The 19223-nt window shown below is 38.5% G+C and overlaps 2 protein-coding genes across 4 annotated transcripts in view; one reads left to right on the plus strand and one right to left on the minus strand.

The window, feature by feature from the left end:
• radil2a (Ras association and DIL domains 2a) overlaps positions 1-5102 on the plus strand; it is a 32618-nt gene extending 27516 nt beyond the window's left edge. For 2 of the 3 annotated variants that reach the window (XM_010777066.1, XM_010777067.1), the window contains 3 exons: positions 2574-2698; positions 3542-3681; positions 4374-5102. In XM_010777066.1, coding sequence (XP_010775368.1) covers positions 2574-2698; positions 3542-3681; positions 4374-4476 — 368 coding nt within the window. In that variant the 3' untranslated portion in view covers positions 4477-5102. The remainder of the gene's footprint in view (positions 1-2573; positions 2699-3541; positions 3682-4373) is intronic. The other variant, XM_010777068.1, reaches the window with a different exon arrangement.
• Positions 5103-12275: 7173 nt separating this feature from the next.
• Positions 12276-16610, minus strand: LOC104950532 (mpv17-like protein). Its single transcript, XM_010777069.1, has 4 exons — positions 15807-16610; positions 14876-14946; positions 14141-14170; positions 12276-13925 (listed from the first exon to the last, which is right to left on the minus strand). Exons 1-4 carry the CDS (start codon positions 16111-16113, stop codon positions 13710-13712), a joined length of 624 nt encoding a protein of 207 aa, XP_010775371.1. The 5' UTR covers positions 16114-16610; the 3' UTR covers positions 12276-13709.
• Between the last annotated feature and the right edge of the window lie 2613 nt (positions 16611-19223).

Below are 19223 nucleotides of genomic sequence, written 5' to 3' on the forward strand. Positions count from 1 at the left end.
CTGCGACAATTTTGCATGACGTTGAATAGAGCTCTCCTGTTTCCATAGAAACACTGCCAGCGCCCAGTGATTTCACCCTTAATCATGTGTAGACAGCTTAAGCATCAACAAGCTGATTTCTTAATGAACTTATCTTAATTGTAGTGCGGTGTACACAGCAGAAAGGAGGCTCTTTCTAACAAGGCAGGTTGTACCAGAAGCTCTCTCAGATCCTAATGAGACCTTCTGAAACCTTTTTGGTCACATGTGAGCGTGTTGGTGTTTAAGAGTTGGCCTCCCTCACAGAGCTCCCACTGTGGCAGAAAGGCTTTAAAGCTGGAGGATTTTGTTGATCCTGATCAGGTGGCTTTACTCTCATTGGTTACTTGTTGCATTACGTTTTCTCTGTTCGTGCCTTTCATAAAAGTCATTTGTTGAAAGGGTTTGAGGATTACATTGGAACAAAGCCATCTGGCTCTAATCTCTGGTCATCTGTCCTAATTGGCACTATATTTAAGAGTTGCATACAACCTGCACACCTACAATGTATGTAGTGGTGCAATGATTATGGAGTTGGTGTTAGAAATTGCATCTTTTCTGATTTATATCATTTTTTATTTCATATAATATTTATTTAGGTTAAGGATTTATTAAGATTATTCACTAATCAGCTAAATAATCAGTACATCAAAAATATAATAGGTTATATTTACAATAAAAAAGACAAATTAATACATAATAATAAGTTAACAATGAATGAATTCAATATTTAATTTAAAATATTATAAAATACATAATTAATGATTGTATAGATTTGTTCTAGTATCTATATGATATCATAATAAATATAATAATTATGATATATATTTTAATTTCTTTCATGTTCCAGACTTTTGCAGTATTTGACCTTTATTTCTCCCCTCTTAATATGCAGATTGTCTGCACACAACTTGGCACTTACTTGATTCTGATTGTGAAATAGTTAGTAGTTACTTGGTTAGTCAGTCAGGAATATTGAACCAGTTCAAAACACTGTAGAAAAACACAGGTACTTTCTTTACTTTTCCAACCAGCGTTTAGTTTATATTCACTACTGCCTACTGAGTACAAATAAATGTTATACCTGTAATATATATTTATTCTTTATTTTATACATTCTCATGAGAAGTGTCTCAACCTGTAGTTTTAAGTTAGTTTTCCAGGTAAATCAGCCGTTGATGTAAATCAGGGTTCTTACGGTCATTAAAAACCTGGAAAAGTCATGGAAATTCAAAATGCTAATTCCAGGCCCTGGAAAAGTTATGGAAAACAATATTTTTCCCAAGGTTTTGGAAAAGCCATGGAAATATAACCAAAATTGCATGAAATATAATTTATATTTTATCTAATCGCCGAAATGGTAACACTATAATGATAATACATACTGTATCGTATAGTAATGAAACGTAAAATGGCATTTAGCTGTCGAGGTATTTTGCTGGTGAGAGATTTGAGTTGCTTTAGCCTGAAGCTAGTAAGCCAACTATTGTATTTGTTGTAGATAGGCACAACATGTTTCATATGCAGACCTTATTTTCCTGTTCCATGTTAAAATAAATCATTTTCAGTGGTCCCGCTGAGAGAGTAATTTCTTTGGTCATGGAAAATTAGATAAAGGTCATGGAGAAGTCATTGAAAATCATTGATGAAAAAGTGTATGAACCCTGGTAAATGACTCTGTGATGATTGGATGGTGATATGATGGCCTTTGTTCTCACCCTGATGCATTTCCTCCCGCCATGGGGATCCGTACCTTGGCCTCCAGTGTTTTATCTACCTCTGTGTTTTTTTTGTGGCTAACAACTAATGATGTTTTGAAAGTTTGCTAATCCTTTAATCTAGCCCCAAGAATTACAGAGAGGTGGTGATGTCAGGAGAGAAAAGAGCAGTGGCCGATCCGTCATGGGAATTTACAGTTGAGTTGGTGCGTGGAATCTTAATCTGTGGCGGCATTGTTCGGGGGTTAGGGTCCTGCGTGGGGGGCAGACTGGCCGCATGTTGGAGGGAGGTGGGGGAGGTAGGGCAGGAGGAGCAGGGGTGGGAACAGGTCTTCTTTTTTTGGGAGGAATGCTACTGTTGCTGTGTTGTTTTGACGGTAGGAAACACATGAGGGAGACAGGCTCCTGTTAGCAGCATGCTAACAAGTCGGATATCAAACAGATCAGGAGATAATTTCAAAGTGGAAAGACTTTATCTCGTGTTCACCAAAGCTGTGTTCACTGCCTGCAGAACAAGGTTATGAACAATTATGTTTAGTGGGCTTTTCGGACACCGCTAGTACTACAAGTTTAACCGATTGGGGTCTCATAGGAATACTGTTTCTTATATGCATTTCATTATGCGCTTGCTAGTCTGCCAACTTCGCCGTATGTTGGCTTCATAGACGTGATCACATTGAAATGTAAGGTTACTTATTGAACTTTTGCAAAAGCTTCATGTACAGAACAACTTCTATTTTTGATCATGTCGTTTTAGATGAATGGAGTGACATTCACTTCCAATTCACTGTCCCCACATTTTGATGTGAGCATTTGTTTATCTGTTTGTGTCTTCAGCCAATAGATGTGCTGAGAGGAAGACGGAGAATTTAGAAGAAGACGAAGGAGAAAGAGAGGAAGTGTTCACGGTGGAGCTTCACAGAGGTCCTCACGGCCTCGGTCTGGCGCTCGTAGATGGGACGGTACGCTAACGTCCTCCTCTTGTTCTCTCTTTCAGAATGTGACTTTATTCAAAATGAACAGTAGTGTAGAGATGACCACACTCTTATTAGGATTGGTTCACATCGGCAGCCTTGTGGGCTTTCAAGAAATGTTGTGCAGCTGCTAATGAGATCAGACCGTAAACTGAAGGGATTTTGACCACAAGCCTAATCTTACTAAAAGTTCTTACTTATTGAAGTGGGGGGCTAAAGCAACGTAATGAAAAAGAGCTGTAATACATTATGTTTTAAACCCAGACTCATTAGTGCCAAGTTATAATAAGAAACAGCATAACGATAAACCTTTTTTCACATAAATAACACCGATATTTGTTCTCTGTTCTTCTTTTTTTAATTGGCTGACAAAGGTTTTACAGTTACGAATAAAGTACTTAACCTTAACCTCACACCTGTTTTGAAAATTATAAATCACAACCGAGTCAAATGCTTATTGAAAATAAACAAACAAGCAAAAAAAGAACTGACCAAAAATACCCGTTTCATTTTCAAAAACATTTCTATTGATTTTAATCATCAATTTTAATTAATTGCATTACAAATTAAAACAAATAATATAGGAGGAAGTCAGAGTATGATTATTTTTCACGACATTCCTTCCAATAGTTGTTCAGATATTACAGTCCTGCAAAGAGACTAAAAAAAGAAATATTTCAGCAGACACACACACACACACACACACACACACACACACACACACACACACACACACACACACACACACACACACACACACACACACATTGGCTGCTACTTGTCACCCTAAATGTTACCAACCTTGACTCCACCTGTTTTATGTTTTTGCAGAAAACACAGCTGAGAATGAGCGGCATCTATGTGAAGTCGGTGGTGCCGGACTCTCCTGCTGCTCGCTGTCAGAAACTGAGGACGGGCGATCGCATCCTGGCTGTGAACGGCATCAGCGTGGTGGGGATGGAGTACAACCTGTAAGCATTACAGAACCATGTGCTTCATAAAGGACATTTCTGACCAGGGTGTTATGGTTTTAACAAAACAAAAATGCCCTAGTAACTGTTGATCACACAGCCATAAAAGCATACAATTCAATATTCACATGTTTGGTTTCAACTGATTTATTTTTAGCAGATTGAGCCATATTCTAACGTTTGCCCAAGGACATTTCCTGGTTATCTAAACAATAAATAAAATGCATAAAAAGAAATGTGGTTGCGAATGATTGACATATCAATACTATAGAAAATTAATCCCCCTAACATTTAATACACATCAAATAAAACAATGTCAGGCTTTTGTTTTGTTTGTTTCAACCAAATAGAAAATTCTATTGGTCTATATTGGTAAAAAGTCAGGACTGATGATATAGTTAAAGTGTTACCTCAGTAAAGAAGGTGGAAAGCATAAATATGAATAAATAGTATTTATTTGAGCAGTTTTTGGAGAGAGGGGCCTTTGTCCTTAAAGTAAAAGAAAATGTTCTTGGTGTATAAGGGGTAAAGTTTGAAGTGACATTTAATGCAGATATTTTTGTCCTTTATGAAAATCAGAGCTACTTTTTAAAGTGACGCATAGGGTTTAAAGTAGACACATATCTGCAGATATTAGGCTGACCTGTCCTCTCTGTACCTGCTTGTTTACATCGTGTTTGTTCTCATTTCAGTGGTAGAGAACTGATCCGATCATCAGGAGAATCTCTCAGACTGCTGGTGGCCAAAATCGACTCAAAGACCAGCGACAAGTGCTCGATTACGACTAAATGCTGAGGGGAGAGCTTTGTGTGGACGATCAAGTGCAATTTAAAATACTCTGAGGATGTTTGCTTCATCCTTCCTGCTAATCCAAAGCCAGTCATTATCTCAGAAAGGACAAACTCACGTCTCATTCCAGACGTATTGTGTGTTATAGAGCTTTGTTTCTGTGCGTTGAGACAATCAGAATGAGGGCACGGTCACGTTTTCATTTTGCTGCCACAGCTTCTGTCCGGCCTATAAACAGCTCTCATAAACCGCGAGGGAAGTAGCTGCCTGTGGCTGTTTGCTAACATCTCATTTCACTGTCTGAGTTCACAGTTTTCTGTCTGGGGAGCTTCATCAAGCTGCTCCAGGATCAAACATCTGGCAACAACTGGAATTATTCTGAAATGAATCTTTTTCAAAACTGTGAAACTGTGTATTTTACTCTGGAAAACAACTCCTATTAGTTCATTTGTTTTGGAGTCATAAAATCATATTTATTCACAGGTGGACATCAAATATATTTTCTTGTCTTTTCCAGAACATTCCCAAAACAAGGAAAACAACACTAAGATCAAGCAGATTCATCTCAATTTAGGAAATGTTTTTCTTGTTTTGAGTAAAAAACGCAATAAATATATAGGACTATCTTTGCATTCTAGCATTTTGGTCGTTTTTATTGTGGTCTTAATGTCATCCCACAGATTCTCCTGCTGTGAAATATCCACTTTTATATCGCCTGAAAGATGAAAAGCAAAGCAGGACAAGTGACGGATGACTACAAACATCCAGGATTAAGGGTCATTGGATAATTCTCAACCTGAGCCCTATTTCCCCCTGTTATGTTCCCCATTTTAAAGAAAGGGTATTCATCTACACACACTAATATGTTTTTATATTGAAATAAAACAGTCCCTTAATTGCTGACAGTTTGATGAGACCGTTCCTTTAAATCCATATTGTAGGATGTTTGGGCCCAAATCATAAAACTTAATGTTTTTTTCAGTTGACATGAAAAACATCAGCGGATCAAGTTTAATAATGTTTACCACTGTAGAACGACAAACTGCTGCAGCCCTCATCGGAAGTCTGTCCATGATATCATCCCAAATGTTGTCAATTAAAGTTTATTGGCACACAGTATTATTCACAGTATTTTTGTAATATTTATGTCGCAGTATTTTTTAAACTAATGAATAAATATTATTTTGATTTTTAAAACCTTTAACTTCTGGTTATATTGTCTTTGTGTGTACTCCTTAAAGGAAAATGTTGGATGTTTTAAAGTTGGGTTGCATGAGATACTTCAGATTCAATATCCATAGTCGGTATATTACCTACAGTTGACTTTAGGGGTCCTATAATACTCCTGTTCAGGTTCATATTTTTATGTTGTGCCACTACTCTGACATGCTTCAATGCTTTAATGTTCAAAAAAGTATTTTCTCATCTGGCCGGGTCTGTTCAATCAATCAATCAATCAATCAATGTTTATTTATATAGCCCAATATCACAAATGTTACATTTGTCTCAGTGGACTTCACAGTTTGTACAGAATATCAGTATGACAATACGACACCCTCTTTCCTTAGACCCTCACATCGTACAAGGAAAAACTTCCAGAGAAAGCCCCACAGTTTAAAGGGAAAAATGGGAGAAACCTCAGGGAGAGCAACAGAGGAGGGATCCCTCTCCCAGGACGGACAGACGTGCAATAGATGCCGTGTGTAAATCGAAAAGATAATACATTTACAACATAGGTAGACCAAATGTTTGGAAAGACCAAATGTTTGGAAATGCATGTGTCTATAATAAGAAGATGAATCCACGAGGATGTCAGCAATCTTGTGGGAGCCATCAGGGAAGTAGTATGGTGAGAGTCAGGCAGGACCGCAGAGACAGGTTCAGCCACGACTCGAAGTCCATACTACTTCCCTGATGGCTCCCACAAGATTGCTGACATCCTCGTGGATNTAAGCTCACTGCTGGTGAAGACCTACAGTTCTACCTCACCTCTTTCATGCGAGGTAGTTTCTTTTTCTCTATTTTTCCGACTTGTCACTTTCTTTCTTACAATTTTTTTTCTTTATGCGGCTTTTGGCAAGGGAAGAAGACGTATGGTCTTCCCCTGTTGCACCTCTTTCACTGCTCTTTCCAACTCCTCAAGAGGAGTTGAAACCCTGTCTGTCTTCCTTTTGTATTTGCGTGGCATGATGGATTTTGGTCTAAAATTAAGAATGTCACATAGTTTTAGTGATCAAATGTAAGAATACAATGTACAATAACAATAAAATACAATAAAGTAATATATAGTACATAATCATAAGTTTGGGCCCTTTGGCACAAATTACCCCAAGCCCACCATTTTGAAAAAAATGCATCCCCCAGCTGTTTTGAGCTAGCATCATGCTAACTGTATAGACTCATGGTGTAGCTTACTAAAGCACTAAAACATGTGTGAACTGTTTTCAAAGTTCTCTAAATTGTTCAAACACAGCAATCAAAAAACCTTGATCATAGAAATTTTACTTTGGAGGGCAAAAAAATGTTTTTTGAACTTAAATGTGCTTACCTCTCAAGCCATGTGTCTCTCTTCTTTGCAGGATGATTGAAATGGATGCCTCTTCAAAAATATGTGGTCACATGACCAACTTCTTCTATGGTTTTCTAGATAACAGGGGTGGCACTACTTGCCCCTTGGCACAAATTACCCCACCCTCCCTACTGAAAAACCAAAAGTAAAAGTATTCATTAAGCAGATTGGTCCATTTCAGAATAATATATATGAAATGCTTTGATTATAATTATTGATAAATGAATATGTTTATCAGGGCAGGTTGTATACATATTTTATTGAAAATGAAGTATCTCTTCATTGAAAAGTGTTTTTCAATGGCTTCCATGTCATATGACCAAGTGAGTATTTCAGAACACTGGACGAGTAAGACAAACCTCTTTAGATTTTTTTAAAGAGCCAATCAATGCAGCATTGCAATACTATGCTGGTCTAGTAGAACACACATATTTAAATGGATCTTAGTATTGTTTTCAATTTGATATGATTTTTGTATTAGTGATAAACTATTTTTAAAATGTCAGATACTAGGCAACTGAAAGCACTTGAAATTTCAAATGAGAACAGTATTTTTTTCCATGTTGGAGCTTTCACTCAAGGAAATGAAAACATGTTCCAGCGTGCATCATGCGCTCTCTGACTCAGAGGCATCCTGACTGTTTCTCCTCCAAGTCACTCTTTCCTTGTCTCCGTCTCCAAACGGGATTTCCTGTCTGTATCTCAGGGAGGGGGCCGGATCCCAGGACCAGCACGCCCTCCCCCCCCTCCCCCAGCTTCCAGCGCTGGGCTGGGGGGGACAGCAGTGAGTAGTTCAATCACTTTCCTAATGTGTGAATCTGTTTCCTGCCTTCATTGTCTAAGATGAACAGGAAGGACAGACAACCATTACGGATGTTCTTCCCGCACGTTGTCACTCTGAGGCCTGGTTTTAGACTTTTAGTCTGGATTTTATGTGGTGTTTTACAATTTATACTTATTTTTTTGTTATTATTTATTTTATTGTATTTTGTAACCATCACACAATCAAATGCTAGGCCAAGAAAGGAAATGATGTATATTTTGCATTTGACTTTAGCTTCCCAAGTTTTAATTGACCACCTTTTGACCACCTTTATTCTCTCAATGCATCTTTCAGGTAGCCACCCAAAGACATATGACCTTTGACCTTTGTGTAGCACCTGCATGTGCAGTGGTGAGTGTTTCTCTGTACTCCACAAACAAAACCTATGTTTTTACTCGTGACGTGAGCTATGCAAGCCAATATCAAATATACTCATCACAAATGTCAGTTTCTTTTCAGTTATTTGTTGGGTATATTGGAGTAAAATAAACTCTAAACAGTTTCTACAGTATCTCATGTTGTCAAGTTATTTTTCAACATCAAAACGGACCTTCATGTAGGACCTGAACCAGTCACATTTCATTCTGAGCTTCTAGCAGTAAATCACATTGATCACCTCCTTGTGTGTGTGTAGCCTAATTTTACTCACGCACTGTGTATTACCCAGGGCAACACTTGTCAGGGTTTGTCAGGAAGTTGGACCCAGGAGCATTCAAAAGTAAGATGGCAGGCAGAGTTAACTTTTAAATTTAAAAGCAAATTCTTATTTACAAAAGCTGATACAAAGAAACACTGAACATGGTAGGGGGGGGTGGGGGGGGGGCAGGCGAGGTGAACACTATCAGGAACAGGCGGGAAAACACCAAGACAGGAAGTAAGACAAGACCAAAGGGAAAACTGATTTCAAAAATAAAACAGGAAACGTAGAGTACAAAAACAAAGATCATGACAACTCTAGGGAGATAGGTTTCTGTTTCTTTTTTTATTATCATTTTGGCTGTGTTTATATATAATATGCCATAAAACCTTTTTCCTTTTTATGCCATGGCCATTACAACATAGAATCAAAAAAGTGTATATTATATCAGGCTTTCAATCTAGAGCTATTCCTTCAAAGTTCTGCATTTCACTACCTTCCATGATCGGATAAAGCCAATATCTCATATATATTATAAATGGCTTTTAAAATGGGTGTATAAGTGCATAGTAGCAATAAAAGAGCTCATATGAGTACTTGAGTGAATGAGTAACGGTATTTAACGTTAGCATCATTCCAGACCTGAGCATTAGAATCCTGCAGGGTGAACATACACTCTTAAAATATGTTTTGTGTTAGAAAGCTGCTGGGGAGCCTCACGCTCAGCACCTTGTTTTAATTACTTTCACATTTAAAACTTCATGCACCAATATATACAGCTGTGTTTTTATTTTAATCGGGGCCTCAGGGGGCCACAGAGGCTGCACTTTGCTGAGGAGGAGTGGAAAGTGCTGGGCTAGTGGAAAGCTCAGTGGCTATAAACAGAGCGGCTGGAGGCGACCACTAACGCGTGCCGACACACCCTGCTGCTCCACCCCACCCACCTCCAGCTGCACATGGAGTTCACTCAAAAACACCAACACACACATTTTAAAGTTCTGATTTTTTAAAGTGGGGTGGTATGAGGTACTTTTCTGTATTCCAAAGTGTGTTAAATACAGGGGAGGCAAGTTAGACACCGCCAGGTTGGAAAAGCAGAAAGGAGTAGCAGCATATAAGTAAAGTTATGTATTGATGGGGCGGGGAAACATATTTTAACATCCTAAAAGTGAAGTTTATACTATTTATAAAAGTCTCACCACTCTCATACAGCCTTGATTGATGAATCAAGGCAGGAGTAGAACCGCCACGCAAGTTTATTGTGAGGTAAAAGTACTATTTTTTTATGGAGGCTTGTGGCTTTGAAGATAGCATAGATTATGGTCTAAGCTCAATTTGTAGTTTAGTATAATTACTTTCAAAATTAGGAGAATGGATTCTAAGAGACCCTATGGGGGTTTTCCCTTTCCTGTAGTGTGTTCTATATGTTTCTGTGCATGTAAATGGTCTGCAAAGGCTAAAATAAGTTTCTCTACCACACGCCCCCCTGCATGAAACACATCCATTGGACTTGGACATTGTTTACTTCAGTTACATAGTGACATCACTATGTGACACTCATGCTTTCATTGGCTAGCGTTTTATCACATGGTACGTGATAGGCAAAGGGGCGGGACATCTCTAAGTGGTTGACCAATCACAACACAAAAAAACAAAAACGATTTATTTGAAAATTTTCAGTCTGGCTTTCGAACACATCATAGCACAGACACAGCTCTGGTTAAAGTCACAAATGACCTTCTAATGGCCTCTGACAAGGGACTTNGAAGGGAGTATAAGATCACATCCCCCTGCAGCATTGACAAGTGGGATGTTCAGTAGTAGGCCGAATCTGTGAAGAGATTCAGATGCAGATGATTTGCAGATGATTAGGTGCTCATTTTGGAATTTTAATTTTGTTCTGAGTATGTGTTCATGTGGCGCTAGGCCTTGTTTAAGCAAATTGGCCACACCACAAAACTTGGTGGTACAGCCAGAAGGGAACAGAAGTTCATATTTCCCTGCAGCATTGGACAAGTAGGATGTTAGGTGTTCATAGGCCTTGTTATAGAAAAGTGGCCTTTGATGTTGTTACAACTTTAAATAAACATTAAATAAATAATTTTGTATTGAATTTGTCTTGCTTTTATATAGCATTATTGTTTGTGAGATTAAAATGATCTGTTTTACTTCAATTATCAATGGCACAATTTACCCCAGTGTATTGTCTCTAATGGCACAACTTACCCCGCACCGGGGGCAAGTTGTGCCACAAAACCACTTTTTTTTCTAAAGCTATATTTCTCAAACAGTTTATTTAAGATCCGAAGTGATTGTTCCCAGGGATGCACAACATCCTAAACTATATGTACATATTTTAGTTGGAGGCATTGCTGTAATCCCCTTGCTTTAAAGGCACTTTAAGTAAAAATTGGCACTACTTACCCCACTCTCCCTATATGTTGATGCTAATACTTTTACTTGAGTAACATTTTGAATGCAGGACTTATACTTACTTAACCCTCCTATTGACCGGGAACACCATGGGTGTTACAAAGTTGACTAAATCATCCAAACTTCAATGAAAGTTGTGATCAGTAATTGTATATGTTCAAATATCTGCTGTTAAGGATATCAAAAAGCCTTAATGCAATCGAATGTAAAACAAAAAAGCTATGATTGATGAAAGTAGTAAATCGGTCAGACAACAGGAGGGTTAAGAGAGTATTCCTACAGTCTGGTACTTCTACTTTTACTCAAGTACAAGTTTTGAGTACTTCTCCCCCCTCAGCTCATTGCACACCTGCTAGTTCTGTAGGAAGGTCTTAACTAATTGCCATGGTTACATCTCATCCCCTATTTCTCTAACAGGGAGACTCTGCCACTGTTTCTCCTCTGCAGGGACACCACTGCCCTCTGCTGGAATATGTCAGCTGGTGCAGGGTGGGAAAAGGCTGAAATTGAAGTCCCACTCATAATGTGTCATTTTGAGTGGACATAATTAAAACTAAAAAACAGAATTTTCCCTCTGGAATCAACAAACGGTAAAGAAAAATTAGGGCCTTCACTGGAAATGATGAAGCAAACCATGCCATTTTTATGTATTAATCCTAATGACAAAACATATATATATATACGGGAGTAGTCATTATTTTTTAAATTATAATCAAATGTGGACTTATAGATAGAGCATATTAAATAAACATCCCAAACATGACCCAAGCAACTGAACCAATATCTGCTTGTAAATGACACTCCATTTTACTTTTTACTCACAAGGATATATGTCCATAAAATATTACCTGGGAGATGATTGGACTAGGCAAAACCTCCTCTGATGTATTTTAAAAGATACTCTGTTTTCTTGAAACGCACTTCATGTCGGGGGGAAACTGTGTGATGGAAATATTGTTGCTTGACCTCCAGATATGAATCTTTGACACTTTTGTATTTCATTACTTCTACTTATTATCCAACAAGTGTAGTTACATGTGTCCTACAGTACCTTGGCTAGGTTATGTATGATTGTATGATGCAATGAAAATGACCTAAATCTAAGGAAATGTTAAAACTGTTCATCAGCTCTTTAATAATGAGCTTCCTTGATTGACTGAGAGAGTGAGGGTGTGAATGTGTGTGCACGGTGACTCGTCAGAATACATTTGATTTTGAGAAACTACTAGCTCTATCTGCTGTATACGTTCCAACTGAGTTCTATGTGTGTGTGACATGTAAAAGTGAAATGCTGACAGGTGTGCCTTTTTTAAATGCTAAAGCTGGCTGAGGCTGACTCCAGCAACACAATGAACAGTTTTATTGTTTTTTCACACATTGAAAAACCAAACGTCTTTGTTGTTATACATTTAAAGCTGATGTATATAAGGGCTCCAAACCGTTCAAAGTCAGTTTAGTCATGTTATAAGTGTATTTGAAAGGTACAAATGTTCCATCAAATGTTATTAACACACTCTGGTATTAGAACAATGATTTCCGATAGATATTTTATATTAATTTTACTTTGCTTTTGGATAAAAGTCACAGCTTTTCAGCTTTGCTAAAAGACAGATTCAATCTACACAAGATTGAGTTATATGGGAGTGGTTTGGGTAAGTGACGCGTTGATAAGGTATCTGCGTTGTTTCAAGTAAGAGGACAGGATTAAAATAGTTAAACTAGGAGACACAACACAAGTGGGATGCACTGATGCATAACCCGAGGCCTTAATGAATTCATGTCATATCGACAAATTCCTCAAAAAGACCCATTACACCTTTAATCTACGTACGAAAGTCTCATATAATTTTCTTCTGCGTCAAAAAGAGTTCAAATTGTATTAAAATTCAATTAAGAACAGATCAATAATCCTTGCTGTGGTTAGTCTTGATTTATCCCGACACACCACATCCTCCTGCCACAAATCTATATCACCAAATGTTGATTCATCCGCCACTGAAAATAGTCCCAAGAAAATGCACCATGTCCTCACTTATTTTTAGCAAAGATATTCAGCCTTTATCAGGATTGTATCTGCATCTATTGAGACTGATTTACTGCACATTTGGATGGACACCGATAGCCAGGTTTTCTTTAAAAATTGTTGGAAACTTTAAACGAATATCAAAAATAAAATCAGCCAAAGAAAATGCAAATGATCCTTGTTTCCATTTCCTTCCACTATTTGATTATGAGGACAGTTTCATTGAGATAAACAGCTGGAAGACCCATCACAAACCAATACCTTTTCACTCACTCACTGCCTTCTTATACATCAGTGCATCCCAAAGTAAACGCCATTTTAAAAATACACAAAAAAATATCAAATAAATAAAAAAAAAATGTTTATATTGCCTTGTATTGATTTTAAATAATGACTGTCACAAGTCAGCCGCACACTGTTAACTTGCACACGTGAGGTTGTGTCACTGAGAGAGAGAAGGCACAGCTAGGATAAAGCAGTCAAATGAAGCCCTTAAATCTGATTTTAGGAGCTAGCTGAGTTCTTATATATAACAGCCACAGTCCTCCATCAAGAAAAACTGCACTAAATCCTGTAAGGACAACATTTCCACATTCAGACAAAAAAGATCAATCTATCTGCAGATTTTAAGTCCATAACAGTCAGTTGTTGTGTGCGTTTGTGACAGATAATGTTTTTTCCAACCAGTATCCTGCACTTTTCAGATAGGTAGGTAAAAAGGGTAAGAAGCATCCCTGTCCTCCTTCTTCTCCCTTTAGTCTTCATCCTGGATACTCTGCTTTTTCTTGGCCACCCGGGCCTGGCGCATCTCCTGCAGGGTCTCGTGAGGGTCCATGATGAAGGCCAGAGCCACGCTGGCAGTGCCGTCGCCGCTCTGACGGGAGAAGCACAGGAAGCTGGCCCAGAGGAAGGCGCAGCAGCCCATGAAGGCCGTCCGCAAGTACAGCGGCATCAGGACGAAGTTCAGGAGCTGCAAAAAGGGTGGTAAACATGATGTGAAGTTACAGATATTTATATACACTGTCGTCATTTTTTGTTTTCAGTGAACAGAGTTACTTTCTTATCAGTTGGAAAAACAGTCAGACAAAACAAAGCTCTCCAAGGATTTAAAAAAAATCCATAAACAAGCAAAAATAATAAATGTGTAAAAATGTGCACCAAATTTGTATTTGCTTTATTATTTACCTGCATGAATGGCCAGTACATGAGTCCAGTCTGAAAAGGAAAAGAAAATGAAACTATGACAAAATCCATATATGCCATTTTGGAAAAAGATATGGGTCTTAAAGGGACCCTGTTCTGCTTATTTTCAGTTTCATTTTTGTATTTAGTGCCTCTACTGTGACATGTTTCCATTCTTTAAGGTTCAAAAAGCTCTTTCTCATACTGCCTGCGCTGCAGCACCTATTTTCACCCTCTGTCTGAAACCAGGGCCCAGTCTGCTCTGATTTAACCAATCAGAGCGTCCAGTGATTGGTCAACAGCTTAGAGTTGTCCTGTCCCTATCATTTACAATGTGTTGGAGCACTAGCCAATAGAAGCGTGAGTGTTACATAGTGACGTCGCGATGTAACAAAAGTAAACAAAGGAATCTAAGGGAGGCGTTTCAGGCAGGGGGGGGTAGAGAAACTCCATTCAGGACACTATTAACTAATGATACGTTGACATTTACCAGGATCGTGAACCATTAATCCAGCAGCATTACACATGATTTATATTTGGCATGATATCAGCTGCTGAAACTCACTGACTTTTTTAATCCTCTGGCAGTAGCCGCGGCTGAATTACCCAGCTTGCTCTCGGGCTACGTGTCCACTGCGCAAAAGCGTCAGCGAGCACAATCTGGGTTAATCTGTTTGAGCAGCAGCAGCATGGGGAGGGAAGGTGACTTTCCTCTGCTGGATGCTGCTGAGGCCTTACCTTCCAGGTGTTGAAGAACTTGTCTCTCCAGTCTTCAAAGATGTCCTCCTTACCCTCCAAGATGCTCACCCCTGCAGGAGAGAGGAGACTTTTAGGTCCAGTTTGAGTTGATTAAAAAACTTGTGTAAGGACCGTGATGGATTGATAAATGGGCATTCCGGGCAAAGGCACACAGGCCCAAAGTTTCAGGGGCCTGACTTACAAAATGTTGTTGAAAAATAATCAAACAACTATGAATGATTAAAAATGTCTACAAAAGATAAATAAAATAACTTTATAGGTGCAAATCAACCACATTAAGACGGTAAATGACTGAAAATGGACTCAAATTGACGAAAAGTATATTCACATAAGGACTTTTCACGAAAGAAGATGCAAAACCACCATGAAGGACACAAAACAATCACGTGCAAAACACACACAAAACAAGCAAACTATACTACATATAAACTTGCAATAATGATAAATACAAAACCACCACACAAACATTAAAAACATCTACAAGTAGACACAAGACAACCAAAAACAGATGCTAATTTACTAAAAATAGACTTTTTAAGTTTGGGTGTCTTGTTTCTAAGGAAAGGGGGAGGGTGAGGGGGTCCTACATTTTTGAGTCCAGGGGCCTAAACTCTCAAAAATACGTCCCTGACTCACCCTGCATGATATTTGACTGAGGGATGACCTTCACAAGAAACCTCATTAAACCTCCCTTTTGTGTTTCGTTGTTATGATTGCATGCTATTTCATATTGAATCAGCCTGAGTGCATGTTGTTGAAGCAAATATTCTGAACATTTGTACAAATGTGCCTGCTCTGTAGTTTGACATGAATCGTTTTAGAGATATTAGGAGTTAGTTAGGTGCACGTGAATTGACAAAGCCTTTAATTGTCTTCGCATTAGATTGGATTCACCATCAGGCTGTTTTACCTGTGTAGAAGGCACTGGTGGCCAAAGGCGACGCGAAGCTCTGGTCCAGCAGGAGTTTGCGTAAAACCATTCCGGCGGACTTCCCGGGGAACCGTCTCTCCAGGGCTCGCAGCCAGAAGTAATTAAAGTTCCCATGGAAACTAATTGCTACAATAGCCACGTTGCGCGTGTGTTTCCAGTCAATGTTATCCTCTTGAGCTACGAGCTGATGGACCAGGTCACCGCCGGCGAACAGGCACCCATACAGAGTGACATTGGCCAACCAGGGAAACCTTTTGGCGGCCTCTTTGAGCACGACCCCCCTCATATTGGCACCACTGAAGGGACGCTGTGGCTCCTAAATTGATGCTGTTAGGTCTTTGAATGGTTTTTCAGCCATCAAAACGTAGGCATAGCGGTTAAACTGGTCTCACCACGGCCGGATATCAGTCTGCTGGCCGGCACGACGCTATCCATCTGTGCGCAATAATTAGAGAGGGATTAAAAGGCTCCACTGGCTGCGGGAATATCACACATTACCTTCTCAAATGAGTAATGAGAAATACACACTCATATATGCGTAAAACCTGCCATGGCTCCAGTTGGTCACTTGGAAAGTCTTTGAAGTAGAGCGTCCTCGAATTACGCATGCGTAAAATCCATCAATCCACCCTTTCCTTATATAAAGGAGACACGGAAGAAAAATCTGAAGAGGAACAATAATATAAATCTAGATATTTCTGTCTGCTTTCACTCTCAGTGAATCAGGTGCCTGTCAAACAAGTCCTGCCGGTCGAGCTCTAATCTGAGGGATTGTCCCGGGACGCTCAGATGTAGCCTCGATGACCGTGTACGTAACTACGTCACACATAGCATTAGTTTGCTGCGCAGTGATCTGCGGTGACCAAACAGCTCCCTCTCTTTCTCTAGCTATCTTGGGACTCTTGTACTATGTGGTTTTGTGGCATTACCATTGTTTCTTCTTTATCTAATTTGCAGGCTGGGATTAAAGAAACTGTAATTGCAGTTAAGAAGCAGCTGGGCCATACTACTTTGGCCTAACATTGAACTTTGACCCTGTTGCTCATGTATGTGCTGAGCAAAGGAATGTGCGTAAGAATAGCCAGAAAGGCATGCTGGCCCGCATACTGAAAAGGTGTTGGTATTTTTGGCTCAATGCATTTTACACTACTACATACTTAATGTTCTTTAAATGGCATGCCTTATAGTATTGGAATACAAGTATTGGAACGCAAGTGTAAGTGAATATCCCTAGTTTTACTTATGATAATCATAATATCCATCTATTACGCACACCATTTCTGTATAAAATGATACGTTTCAAATATAAAACTCATTAAATGTAGACTTTATTTGCCTCATCTACGGATCTTTCAAACATACTCTACTGGTTATTAGGTTAAACATAATTATAAAAAGGAATACATTAAATTAAACATGATAAATGTATTACAGAGGTGGTAGAAGTACTCCGATGTTGTACTTGAGTAAAAGTAGAAGTACCAGAGTGTAGGAATACTCTGTCTGTTGCAAGTAAAAGTCATGCATTCAAAATGTTACTCAAGTAAAAGTACAAAAAGGTATTAGCATCAAAATATACTCAAAGTACTAACAGTAAAAGTGCCCATTATGCAGATTGGTCCATTTCAGAATAATATATATGATATGTTTTGATTATAATTATTGATGCATTAAAGTGTTATCAAAGCTGGTAAAGGTGCAGCTAGTTTTAATGACTAGTGAATGTATACTGCAGGGTAGCTTGTGAACTCAGGTGGAACTAAAGTCTGATTTAAGACTTGATTATATTTCCCATCATTAATCCAAATCTGTAAAGTAAAGGGACAAATATATGTAGTGGAGTAAAAGTAAACTAGTTACCCCTGAATTGCAGTGGAGTAGAAGAACAAAGTAGCATAATATGGAAATACTCAAGTAAAGAACAAGTATCTCAAAATTGTACTTAAGTACAGTACTTGATTCCCACCTCTGATGTATTCAAGCAGCAAACCAGAACACATGGAGTTTCCATTTTGTGCCAATAGAGGGCGAAGTTACTCCACAAAGGGCCTGCAGGGGCTAATGTATCTGTACAACAAATAACGCTATGCAAATAACGCAATGATTGATGTAACACCGAGGCTGAAGTCACATATCCTACACTTAATAAATATGATAGCAAAGAATGCAAGATATTACAGTAATGTAATAAATACATAGCATCCAATTTTTTTGTTGTTGAAAGATTTGTTTTTATACTATGTTTATATTTAAAGATGCTTAATTTTCAGTACAATTGCATTTGTAAAATTCACAAAACTATCCATTTCTGCAAAAACAATGTCCAAAACAAAGCAAAAGTGCACACATGTTTACAGAGGGACACAAATGTAGTCGCGTAAAAATAATACAGTAACATTCTTCAACTTCACTACATTACATATATATATATAAGGTAAAAAAGTGAGGACATATTACTGACATTAAACATCACTCTAAATTAAAAAAGAAAGAACACAATAAAAGTAAATAAATACCCAGCTGCAACATACATTTACATTACAAGTCTAGATTTTAATTAATTTCACCAGGAGGTTGATTAGGGACGGGTGAACCGAGCATTCCTCACTCCGATTGGCTTACTTTCTTGTCGATCATAATGATCTTGTCGCTGATTGGCTCCTGGCCTAGAATCCTCGGAAGTGTCATTTTTGTACTTGAGCAAAACTTCGGCATATCTATCGGTGGTGTGGCGTTGGCTTCTAGCTGATTCACAACTTTTGGAAATAAATGGCCACTGAAAAGCTCTAAAACAGGTATGTTTCTCCACCTAACAAGATTAACTTTTCATTTAAACCAAATAGCAGATATTGTCTTGTGTAGCTTCTTGTGTTTGCTCTCCCAAACATTGTCTGAGTTTGATTGTCTTTTGGCCACAAGCTAGCCAACTTTCCTCCTGTCTTGAAACGTTTCTCAGTAACGACAACTCATTACAACGTCGCCTATCTAACTGGTAAACGTGTCTTTCATAAATTGTAGCTTATCTGAATCGTCTGAATCAACAGTAACACAAGTTTACTCTCATTTAACGGCTGATACTGACAATTTATGCAGTTTGCCTGTTATTGTCATCATCTTCTTCCACAAAAATGCAACGTGACCACCATCTATTAAAGTTCACATTTCAGGGATAAAGAAGGCGCTTTGAGAAACAGCTTTCAAACCGAATTGACTTGAATACAATCTTTATTCAGGCAGACCCTATTTTTTATGATTGTGATGTGTCTCAGTCTGCTGAGAGGAGCTAGAACTTTGAAATGGCAGATTTGTGAAGGGAGTTTGTTAGGGGTTCTCCCCTCACGCTTAAGATCAACAGTACTGTATCCACCGACCTGCGTCCTCGTGACATTCCCACGG

The sequence above is a fragment of the Notothenia coriiceps genome, unplaced genomic scaffold (genome assembly GCF_000735185.1).
Source record: "Notothenia coriiceps isolate Sejong01 unplaced genomic scaffold, NC01 NC01_scaffold00017735, whole genome shotgun sequence".
Taxonomy (NCBI): domain Eukaryota; kingdom Metazoa; phylum Chordata; class Actinopteri; order Perciformes; family Nototheniidae; genus Notothenia; species Notothenia coriiceps.

Bases quoted from the DNA above. Each gene is read 5' to 3' on its own strand.
- LOC104950532 (XM_010777069.1), bottom strand. From the start codon at position 16,113: ATGAGGGGGGTCGTGCTCAAAGAGGCCGCCAAAAGGTTTCCCTGGTTG. The intron at 14,947-15,806 runs GTAAAACAGCCT...TCTCTCCTGCAG, and splicing joins CACCAGTGCCTTCTACACAG to GGGTGAGCATCTTGGAGGGT. The intron at 13,926-14,140 runs GTAAATAATAAA...CCCTTTTTGCAG, and splicing joins TGTACTGGCCATTCATGCAG to CTCCTGAACTTCGTCCTGAT.